The 11,441-nt window shown below is 50.9% G+C and overlaps 3 protein-coding genes across 3 annotated transcripts; 1 reads left to right on the top strand and 2 right to left on the bottom strand.

The window, feature by feature from the left end:
• Positions 1–2: 2 nt before the first annotated feature.
• N7468_004335 (glycosyl hydrolase family 62-domain-containing protein) lies at positions 3–986 on the top strand (the record flags this gene model as incomplete). The annotated part of the gene is made up of 1 exon (XM_058473632.1): positions 3–986. The coding sequence occupies one exon, from the start codon at positions 3–5 to the stop codon at positions 984–986; it is 984 nt and encodes a 327-aa protein (XP_058332635.1).
• Positions 987–2,177: 1,191 nt separating this feature from the next.
• N7468_004334 (CE1 family esterase) lies at positions 2,178–2,681 on the bottom strand (the record flags this gene model as incomplete). The annotated part of the gene is made up of 1 exon (XM_058473631.1): positions 2,178–2,681. The coding sequence occupies one exon, from the start codon at positions 2,679–2,681 to the stop codon at positions 2,178–2,180; it is 504 nt and encodes a 167-aa protein (XP_058332634.1).
• A 1,526-nt stretch (positions 2,682–4,207) lies between these two features.
• On the bottom strand, positions 4,208–11,055 carry N7468_004333 (putative sensor histidine kinase/response regulator; the record flags this gene model as incomplete). Its single annotated transcript, XM_058473630.1, has 4 exons — positions 4,208–6,210; positions 6,265–7,139; positions 7,201–8,388; positions 8,447–11,055. 4 exons carry the CDS (start codon positions 11,053–11,055, stop codon positions 4,208–4,210), a joined length of 6,675 nt encoding a protein of 2,224 aa, XP_058332633.1.
• Between the last annotated feature and the right edge of the window lie 386 nt (positions 11,056–11,441).

Here is an 11,441-nt window from a genome sequence, read left to right as displayed (position 1 = left end):
CAATGGGATTCTTCAACGTCAAAGCGTGCCTGGTGACCAGCATAGTCTGGCTCACCTCAGTGCCAACTGCTGCTGCCAGCTGCGCTCTCCCGTCAACTTACAGTTGGACCTCCACTGGCGCTCTGGCCCATCCTCGCTCGGGATGGACGGCAGTCAAGGACTTCACCAATGTGGTCTTCAATAACAAGCATCTGGTCTGTGCATCCACCACCGACGCCAGTGGGAACTACGGCTCGATGAACTTCGGCCTCTTTTCCGACTGGTCCGGCATGGCATCTGCGAGCCAAAACGCCATGAGCTTCTCGGCGGTGGCGCCGACCCTGTTCTACTTCCAGCCCAAGAACATCTGGGTCCTGGCCTATCAATGGGGCTCGAGCACGTTCACCTACCGCACCTCAAGTGACCCATCCAATGCGAACGGATGGTCATCGGAGCAAGCCCTTTTTTCGGGGAAGATCTCTGGCTCCAGCACGGGCGCCATTGATCAGACGCTCATCGGGGACTCGACACACATGTACCTGTTCTTCGCGGGGGACAATGGCAAGATCTACCGTTCTAGCATGCCGATTGGCAATTTCCCGGGGAACTTCGGCACGTCCGCAGAGGTGGTGATGAGTGATTCTCAGAACAACCTGTTTGAGGCGGTCCAGGTGTACACCGTCCAAGGCCAAAATCAGTACCTGATGATCGTCGAGGCAATCGGATCGCAAGGGCGGTACTTCCGCTCCTTCACTGCCAGCAGCCTGAGTGGTTCGTGGACGCCGCAGGCAACCAGCGAGAGCCGGCCTTTCGCTGGCAAAGCCAACAGTGGCGCCACCTGGACCAACGACATCAGCCACGGCGATTTGGTGCGCACCAACCCTGACCAAACTATGACTATCGATGCATGCAACCTCCAATTCCTCTATCAGGGCCATAGCCCCAATACCGGTGGCAACTACAACACCCTACCCTGGATGCCCGGTGTGCTCACTTTGAAGCATTAGAGGGCTGGTCATGGAAGAGGGGTATAGAGCCGTGAAGGAAAGATTGTGACAGGTGTGGGGAGTGGACTATTTGGATTAGAGATCGTGTGGCAAGAGGCCTGATGCCCAAAGCATGTGCTGCGGCAATTCCTGGTGGAAATGCTCAGGTCGGGTTTCAGAACTCTAGGCTGGCGAACGTCAATGTAAGAAGGCTCTACCGTGCGTTCCCTGTTGTTGCTAGTACGCAGGCAGTCTTCATGTAAACTAGTCCCTCGTCAAAATTGATTTCAGAATTCAACCTAAGCATGTGTTCGTATTCGTACTCAGTCTAGACCGATGGAGGTTTACAAATTGGCTGCCGACGGTGTGTGCAGTCTATAGCATTTACTTCGCTCGTCTAGTTGGAAGGAAGATAAGTCCATAGCCTGTAAGAAATGCCGAGGGATTTCCACCGCTGCGGCGGTAACAAAATAGACGGCCCCCCCTTGGTATTAGTTAGTATCTCGCTCGGCAAGTGGAAGAAGCCTTATGAAAAAGGCAGAGTATTATTCACTCGGCTAATACTATGTCTCTGTAAAGTGCTGGAACGACCCTGGTAGCAAAATCCAACTGGTGCCGACATGGCGAGTCCGGGCATGATACACTGGTAGGCATGTTGCCACGTGGATCCCAAAACAAGTTCTCAAAAGGAGGTGTACTTATTCAGTAGAATATACATCGGAATGCCAGCCGCATGTCCCATTGTTCGGTAGATGCCGCTGTACATTAGATATCAGCATGTGTTTTTTTTTTTTGGATATACTCTTCTGAGAAGAAGACCTCTACTCGAGTTTGCGCGCCAAATGGACAAGTCACCAGTCATATTCACAACTTATCAACAGTGCTCGTACTATCAAATGCCATCCCCTACTTCAAGCGGCCATGAAGAACTCCCAAGTCGCATCGGGAGCGAGAGAACTCTGGACGCCAAGGGGCGCAGAGTCGTGTCCCCCATCATAGGCAATAAACGAGACTGGCCTGGAGCATCCGTGAAAGTCCGTTCGAACGGAACTGTGACTACCGGACGCGGGTTTACCGATATTTTGTTGCTGGCACCCGTTATTCCCAACGAACTTCTCTGCCAGGCTGACCCCGCCGTCAAAGGGCAGCACTGGGTCGTTGATCCCATGGATGCCCAAGTAAGCGATAGGATCATGGCCCCCATCACACCCGCTAATCACGCCGCCGCTCAACACGCTCACGGCCTTGAACTCTTTCGCTCGCGAGCACGCAAGCGAATAGCTCATCCCCCCCGCCCCAGCTGAATCCCGTCGCGAAGCGGGAGCTTTGGTCCACGCAAAGGTCAGCTTCCACTTGCTGCATGATGCTGTCGATGAAGGCTACATCTTCTCCGTTGGTGTTGGCCCAGCCCTCGTTCCGGCCGTTGGGGGCTACCAGAATTGCGCTGCCCTGCGATCGGCTATCGAGACCGTACCATGGTTGCACGCCCTCGCCGTTGGCGACAGAGTACATGGTTCCGCCTCGCCAGTGGAGGCCGAAAATGAGGTGATGAGGCTTGTTCGGGTCATAGCCGTCAGGGACCTTGAGGATGTACTGGCGGTCATTGATGTTGTGGATGCCACTGGAGAGGGTGGGTTGCTTGCCGCAGCCTGAAGACGTGGCAGCGTCAACTGAGGCTAGAGAGCCTAGGGCTAGAAGGGTAGCGAGGAAGATCATTGTCACAGAAAACGGGGACTCTCGTCAAGTAAAATGTTAAATGTTTGCCTCGATATTGTGAGATGGTTTCTGTGCGTGGGAAAACAAGAGTGAATCCCATAGCCGTTGCTGTGTATTTATACCTTTAGCTCTTCCTGTTAGATGATCAACACACCAATATGATCATCGAAGTCCCCTTCCTCAAGAAGAACGGTGCCCTGCATGATACGTTTCGGGTAGGAACACCCTTCTTCCCATGAGTATCATGCAAGGTCCATTTTACTCGACACAATGACGGCCTAGACACTGGCCGGGTAAATTCCTGACAGCGAGCGGGAAAAGCTGTCACAGAAGGTGCGTTACCGGAGGAAATGACGCCGGGAGAAAGGATTGCCAAGACACGGGGTTGTTGAGCCTGTTTCTTCAATGTCCGGAGGTTTACCAAGAGAGTATATAACTAACTTCTTATTCGTGCGTCACGTCACCAACCCCCCACTTGGTGTACAAGGGGCCAGGGGGGTCACGGCCGCGAATTTGCTTAAACCCTGTGAATCAATGCTATAGGCCGTTTCCAGACGCTCGCGATCCGTTCAAGGCCTGTATGAAGAGGTCCAAGATAAATTATACTGTATTGAAAGAAATAAATGATTGTATGGATTTTAGGGTTTCCTAGGGGAAAATCGCTATAGATTTCTGTAAATATTGTGACGAAAAACCGGTGTAGAACCGTTAGGAAGAAACATCGCCGTGAGATTCAAGGCCTTATAAATGCATTACTAAATCGCAGGGATAATCAAAAGAACTCTGTTTTGTTTTAGATACAAAACCTCCACGAAGTCAAGGAGTGCGTGCTTCATAGGCTGAAAATTCGGTTGGAGTTGGAAGTTAATCCACCTATCCGCAGCGCCACCAAACAACCCCAAGCCCCATCTGCGACCCCGCCGTGCCAGGGGGCCCTGACCCGATAATGGGAATATTTTTCCGTGCTCTATAACTCTTGGCAATACGTGGACTCCTTTCTGGCTAAATCGCAAACTAGGTGTGGAACGTAGCCTCATGACAGTATTCAGGAATTTGTCCGCGACATTGTCTACTCCTACTGTGAATGTTAACGGTCCGCCAAACCTCGGGCTTACGAACTAGTATGGAGGATTAAGTGAACACCTACCCTGAGCGGCCAGAGCGAAAAGAGTCAAGAGGGGTTGTATCTACAAGAACGCGAGAGCATCCCTTGGGCCACTGAGAGATCGTTCGAAGGTCATTCGAAAATCAGGCAACTCATAACCGACTTGAACGGCATCACCGCACATGACAAACATCAAAACCCGAATCAAATAAGAGCATGTTAAACAGAGTATCTCAGGAACATAATGACATAAACCAATAGCCCAGAGTACTCACGCATCTGGATGCCAAAACCAAAAAAAAATAATAATAATAATAATAATAATATCAACGCTGGGAAGCACTTTCCAGAGAGACGCCTGATCCTTTCTAATTTCAGGACAACAAGAAGTATGGGGTATCTTTATTCAAAACGCGTGAAATCATTTCTCTTCAGATGGGAGGGGTGGCAGGGTCTTCTGTTCTTCTGACCCGGACGAGGATATGCTGACAGGCGTGCCAGAATCTCGCACGCTGGACCGAGAGCTCTTTTCGCGGATTGCGAGGCGAGTGCGAGGGTGAGAGGGCACCGGCGCGAGGTACATGTCCAGCAGCTCGCTCAAGATGGGTGATCGCACAGGCTTAGGGAGATAGTTGTTCATGCCTGCTTCGAGACACTTCTCCCGGTCGCCGTCGATGGCACTAGCGGTCATGGCAATGACTAGGACCTCATTGACGTTGGGGTCGGGATCCCGCCGAATCTCGCGGGTGGCATTGTATCCATCTAGCGTGGGCATCATGACGTCCATCAAGACGACGTGGAAGGGATTGCCCTCTTGAGACTTGGCGCGCAGAGCATCTACTGCTTGCTTTCCGTCACTGTATGCCTCACACTGTAGACCTAACCCGGTCACAAATTTGACTGCGATCTTTTGATTGATGGGGTTATCTTCTGCGATGCAGATTCGAATCTGATCGCGTGGGATTTGGGTCAGGTCGCGGACATGGATTCGGGGAGCTGCTTCGCTTTTTGGCTGGCTGAGATCTTGAGACCAAGGCGTCTTGACGGCAGTCTTCTTCGGTGCCTTGTTGAAGACCAAGTGGAATGTGACAGTAGTGCCGACGCCAGACTGGGATTCGAGCCAAATTGCACCACCCAGGACATCCTCAATAATGGCTTTGCAAATGCTCAACCCCAAACCACTACCACCGTAGGATCTTTCGGTGGATGGGTCGGCTTGGGAGAATGGCCTGAACAAGCGGGCCTTCTGCTCGTCGGGTATGCCGATGCCAGTGTCAGCGACGGAGCATTCGAGACGCACGCGGCCCTTCCCCTCCCGCGCAACTCTTGCTTTGACGGTGATGGAGCCTTTCGGCGTGAATTTGTAGCTGTTGCTCAGTAGATTCATGAAGATCTGGTGCAAGCGCACGGGGTCGCCAAGAACGACCAGCTCCGGAGGCACACGGTCCAAGTCTTCAATGGTGGCGAGGTTCCGTTCACGATGGGTATACCGGAGCGCGCGGATCACTTCGGAGATGGTTTCTTTCAGATTGAGCGGAACGGTCGAAATCTTCATTTTGCCCGCTTCCAGCTTGGAGAAGTCCAAGATGTCATTGATAAGCGTTAGCAAGGTATCAGCACACACACGAATAGACTCCACATATTCGTCTTGTTCCTTGCTTAGCTGCGTGCCCTTCAGAAGCTCGGAGAGCCCAATAACTCCATTCATGGGTGTGCGTAAGTCGTGCGAGATGTTTGCTAGGAAGATAGACTTTGCTCGTGCGGCATCTTCTTTGAGCTTGACATTATGATTAGCCTCGGCCTCGGCCACCTTGGCTTTTTGTTCCGCTTCGCGGGCTTGTGCAAGAGCACGCTTCTGCGACTCAATCATAGAAATATTCTTCGCGCTGACCTTGCGTATTTCACGGAAGAGCAGGGCATTCGACAATGAGATGCCAATTTGGTTGCAAAGCAAATGCAAGACCACGACGTTCCGCTGAGTGAACCAATTAGGCTTTCCTTCCAAATGGATCACTCCCAGTAATTGATCTCCCTGAATAATTGGTAATGCAATGACAGATCGCCCTTGTGGATAGGTTGCGAGGTATCCTTCACTGACGTTGGAGAAACGGTCGTCTTCCAGCACATTATGAACGAGGACCTCCTCCTTCGTCCGCATCACATAGTGCGAAATTTGCTGTGCCATGCGGCTATCTGCTTCGGAAAATGGAAGGCCGTCAGAGTAAGACTTTTGGCCTCTATCCACATCTGCCACTGCTGCGATGGCAAATCCAATTTCCTCAAAATGAGTAGCGATGACAGCAAAATCGGACCCATTGCAAGATTCCAGAATGATCTCAAGCATCTTCACAAAAAGTTTATCGACCTGCAGCTCAGACGACATGACTTGACTTGACTCCAGAATGCTTGAAAGATCAATGATGTCTGTGAAATGATCAGTTGGTGGTAAAACTCGAGACATCAGAGGACACGACTCACCTAAGCCAACGCTAGAAATGTCCATGGAACTTGAGTCGGTTCTCGGGCCATTCTGTTCAATCCAACGCTGTCTCCTGGCCTCTTCCTCTGCCTGAGAGGGAATCACAATCTCTTCTTGAACTGTATCCCGAGTAATCTCAAGAAGTGTATCCATCGTTTGGCACCCAACGTCGATTGTTCGAGCAGATGTCGCTGTCTTGAGCAACCATTCATGCTTCTCCGCAAGCATGGCTGCTTTACCATCGGCGCTAATTGCCCCCCAGGCCGCGATAGCGTCTTGAATCACAGCACGGGCGGCTCTTTTGGCGCCTCGTCTGATCAAATACTCTCCTTGAAGCTCAAGGGAAAGAGCCTCTTCCAAAGGCCACCCATGAACCTGACTGTGGTCGGTTGCGGCTTCAAAAGCTCGAATGGCGGCACTGTGATCGTTGCGGACTTCGCAAATGAGAGCCTCGATCATGTACACCCACATGCCGTAGTTCGCATCAGAGCAGCGACGCGCAAAGTCGATTTCCGCCTTGTACTCCAAAATCGTATCCATTTTGCCGTCAAGGTATCCTTGGGCGGGGTACTCGGTGTGGAGTGTGAGAAGTGAGAGTGACAACCAGAAATAGATCGTGTAGGCGACTCGAACGGACCAAAGTCTGTGTCTTGTATGGAGTAACGATGTCCCTATCTCGATGGCCCTTGCATGGTGACCGTACAAAAACAATGGTATCATGGAAAGACCGAGGTACAAGCCACGAGGACGGTCAACATTGCTAGTGTTTGCCTCCAAAAAGGCCATGTATGCGGCAGTTCTGTGTGTGTCATCCGACAAAATGTTTTCTGGTGATCGAGTTTCGGTTTTCCCTTGTAGGGCCCTGGCAACCTGTCTGTGAGATTGTTAGTATCATTTAATAGTAGAAACGCTTCTCAGTCCAATTTGGTACATACCGAACGGCGATGATACTAGCACCACCGCGGGTATCGTGTGCCCAGTTTGGAATCTCTTCTGGGGTTTCTACACAAAATGCTTCCAACTGAGACATGTCCTGGCCCAGATGAAGTCTGGTCATAGCCATCGACGAAATGCTTATCAGTGTAACGTAGGGGTCACCCATCGTAAATGACACCTCGAGCGAGGTTTCGAGAGCTGGCAACGTCTGTGCCAAAGGCACGCGCAGATGCGCGACGTATAGATTATGCACGATGGAGCCTCTGCTTTGTGTCCACAGCTCAGGGCAATGCTCAAGAAGAGAAAGAGAGAGATCACTAAGCCTGGCCCCAAACTCAAGATCCTTGAAACGACTGAGAGCGATCATAGCAAGGTGAGAGCAGCCAATTGAGATCTGTGTGAAGCCTCCACGAAAGATGTGGATATGCATCATTTCAATTGCCATTCGATAAAAGGTGAGGGAATCGTCCCAATAAGTAACAGACATCGCTTCCGCCATGACGGCACCAATAGTCATCAAGTTCGGGTCTTTGCTGATAGGCTTCTGGGCGATAGATTCAATGTCTGCCTTCTCCAGGTAGTTCTTCAAGTCGACGAAAGCAGCATCGCACTTTTCGAAAGTCGTTGGCGCACGGATATGAACACCCAGCTCGTCCAGACATGTCAAGAGAGCTTCCATAGAGCTATGATGATCACCCATTTGAGCAAGAATCTTAGCCTTGATGACCCAAGCCCTGGCCTTGCTGACAGGGTCTTTCCCGTGTAGGAAAACAGATTCGATCAACGCCAGAGCCTCATCGCTCTGACCCTGGGACCAAGACATTTCAGCATTTGCAATGTACAGCCGCATGGTCTCATCGTAGAAGACATCGTCGTTACGTTCATCCCATGGATTATCTTGGAGAAGACCAATGCAGTGGCGGAAGTACCATAGTGCACTGGGCTGAGCGCCAGACTGGGCTGCTGTTTGACCAGCTTCCCATAAAATTCTGCGGTAATCTATTCTTCGGGCAACACGAGACTTGATCATTGTAGAAGCGAGTGCCACATGGTGGGCCAGGGAATAACGACTTCGGTGGTCGTGATAATATTTCATCAGAGTTTGTGAAACGATGAAATGCATCTTCTCCACGTTCCTGCTCTCGCTCAATGACAAAGCAGCCTGAGCAAGTCGATCGTTGCCGAATCTAAGCCTGAGTCAGTAAAGTAACTCAACGTTTGAAAAGGAGGTCCTTTTTGTCATACTTGAACTCATCATCGGTTTTGCCAGTATTAAGGAGGTTCACCTGGACCAAATACTGCAACCCAATAACAACATCCTCTTCAGATTGTCTGATCAAGTTGCGATTCTGGGGTGAGGTAAGGTCAAGGCCTTGATCCACCACATCATCGGTGGAAAAAAGAAATTCGCTGGTTAAGAGCTTTTGAACCAAGGAAAATGAAAATGGGCTTCCAAGCAAAGCACCCCAAACGATGATCGACCGAGCCGACGGAGGTATTTCTTCGAGACGCTTGGTTAGAAAACCAAGTCCGAGGCCCTCTCCATACACAGGGGAGACAAATTCACTAAAGATTCGGTCAAGGTCGAACTGCCATTTTGAGTCTTTCCAAGAATACCAAACGCAATTCTTCCGGTAACACGTTTCAAGCATGACTCTCACATAGAAAGGATTGCCTTGGCTTTTTTCTTGGATCACTGCCGTAAGCGGGGTGAGATGTTGATCTGAATCCTGATGCATGGTCGCTGCTACAAACTCCATAACCTCATCTTCCGAAAGAGGGCGAAGCTCAATTCTTGTGATGCTGGAATTGTCGGCCTCGAATAACGCCCGTACATTGTCCGATGCAGATCCTTCCTGACGGCTTGTGAGGATTAACACGCAAGGTAATTTTGCACGGATGATATTCAGGATCAGCTCCAACGTCTCATCATCTGCGTACTCTAGGTCGTCCAGGCATATAGTGATAAGTTTGAACTGACACAGAGTTCTCATAAAATCCATGAATATGTCCATCAAACGCATGTTGTTCGACGCCGCGTTCGAGAGAAAGAAATCCGTAGATGTCTGGTCATGATGCATCCATGGAATATGCAACCTTCTTGCATGCGCGATATCCTCTTCCTCTTGGTTTGCCGTTGGTGTAGCAGTACGGAAACTTGGGGAAGACGACTGAAACTTCTCCCCAGGTGCCATCAATTGTTCAGGCAGATCCAAAACTTTGTGCAGCGTATGCCATATGGGCCTTAACGCGGTGCGAATACTTTCGTGGAACCCGGTCGAGACATCCCGCTCCGAAAATATTTGACGTAGGAGACTCGCTATGATCTTCGCAAATGGTTCGAATGGCACACGTTTCGCACGATCCAGACGAGTTATGGCTATGTATCCCAATTTTCGAATGACAGGCTGAACCCGGTTAAGGATGTCCGTTTTACCTATACCAGGGGCCCCACTGATCGTGATGACTTCACAGCGGCCGGTGCGCCGCAACTTTGCATTTGCTCTAGCTCTGCCAACTGAACCAATGGAGTCCGTTTGGCTATAAGTTTTAGTTGACAGGCTATTTGCATTTCCACCGATGGTAGATAAGCTTTCTCTGTCGGTGGCCTGTGAAGACCTGGAATGGGACCGGCTTTTCAATTTACCGGAATGGGGCCCGATCAATGAGGAATTGGGTATTTCATGACCTGGCGAGCCTTGACTCGGCCGTCCAGGAAGTGGCGGGAGAGTGGACTCGGAACTTGCCATGGAATCCATTGAGTTGACGTGCGCAATATGGTATTGATTCACGTTAGAGTTTGTGCGCGACTGCACTTGGAATGACCCGGAGTCATCAGACACGGACCCGAATTCAAAACTGTCCACCCGACCTTCTGATACCGAGGAATTAGATGGAAGTTGATTTGCCGCCCCGGCGTTCGATACGGAGTCTTTCATAGACGCTGCCGCTAGCCGCCTACTGACTTTTTGAACGACACTAATAATCTTTTCGTACTCTTCTTGTCGTCCAAACATTTGAGACGGAAGTGTGAAGAAGGACGATACGTCACGCTGCCCGATCTCGAATTCGTTCAAAGCGTCAATGTCGCCATCGCCCAGGAGTTGCGCGATTGTCACCAAATCTCGTCTGACAGAAGAAATTGTGTGGTATCGGTCATGTACAACCCTGTGCGTCATTCTCTGGATCACAGCAGAAAGAGCATCAGGAACATCCATTCTTTTGCTCGAGACTGGTGTCAGCTTCTTGCTCAGTACACTTTGCACAACCTCGACCGGATCACTTCCTTCGAAAGGAAGTCTTCCAACAAGCATCGACCAGAAGAAGATACCTAGCGCGTAGATATCCGTTCGGCTGTCTGGTTCTGTGGGCATTCTGCCCGTCTGTTCGGGGGCAATGAATTGCAACTTATATCTTGCCCCGACCTCGCGCATGAGAGAAGACCACCCTTCACTGAGGACATTGTCAAATGAGCGCGCGCCATTGCCTACATTTGCAAGTTTGACAGCGCCAGTTTCCCTGCTAAAATGGAATGCGTCTCCACGAATTTCACCGTGGACTGTTTTGATGCCGTAATGGAGAATTTCCAAACAATCACAAGCCCCAATAGCAAAATCGAAGAATGCGGGCAAGTCTATATGCTCGTCAGGTGTGATGTTGGGCTGCGAGCCTGCAAAAAAAGACGAAGGGCCGAAGGCCGCCAGGTCATCCAGTCGGTCCTGGCCAGGAGACTCGAATATAGCAACCAGAAGCTGAGGGGTATCTACCGACTCTGCTGGTAGCCGTATGAGGTCAATAGGCCGCATCGTATGGTTGCCATCCGGATCGCAAGACTGAAAGATTGTCTTGAGCATGTGAAAGGCGCGCTCCAGCCGCAGCACATTGGTGGAAACGCGAGCGACAACGGGGAGCCATAACTGCTCTTGATCCCCCCGGGGAGAGTGATAGCTCGCTGCTTGTCTCGCTCACACTGAACCTTCGGTTCTGACTTCGGTTCTGGCGTCGGGCATCGCTGTGGAGCGACTGGCCGGTAATGTTCGAGGGCACGGAGGATGCAGGCCGGAGGAAGTAGCTATCGGGGTTGAAAGGTCTGAATCGAGGCTATGCCGAAATCCAAGAACACGCCAATGGTTGTAGGTTGAGTGAACCGGCTCCACAGACTGGTCCCAGGTATAGCCGGGTAACTGGCTTAATCGTTCGAACAGACGAGAGGGTGGAACCGGCACTTCTTCGCCGAGCA

The sequence above is a fragment of the Penicillium chermesinum genome (genome assembly GCF_028974085.1).
Source record: "Penicillium chermesinum strain IBT 19713 chromosome Unknown utg000003l:1.0-5111272.0:1.0-5115320.0, whole genome shotgun sequence".
Taxonomy (NCBI): domain Eukaryota; kingdom Fungi; phylum Ascomycota; class Eurotiomycetes; order Eurotiales; family Aspergillaceae; genus Penicillium; species Penicillium chermesinum.
Note: the sequence above shows the minus strand (reverse complement) of the source record. Positions and strands in the feature narration are given on the sequence as shown.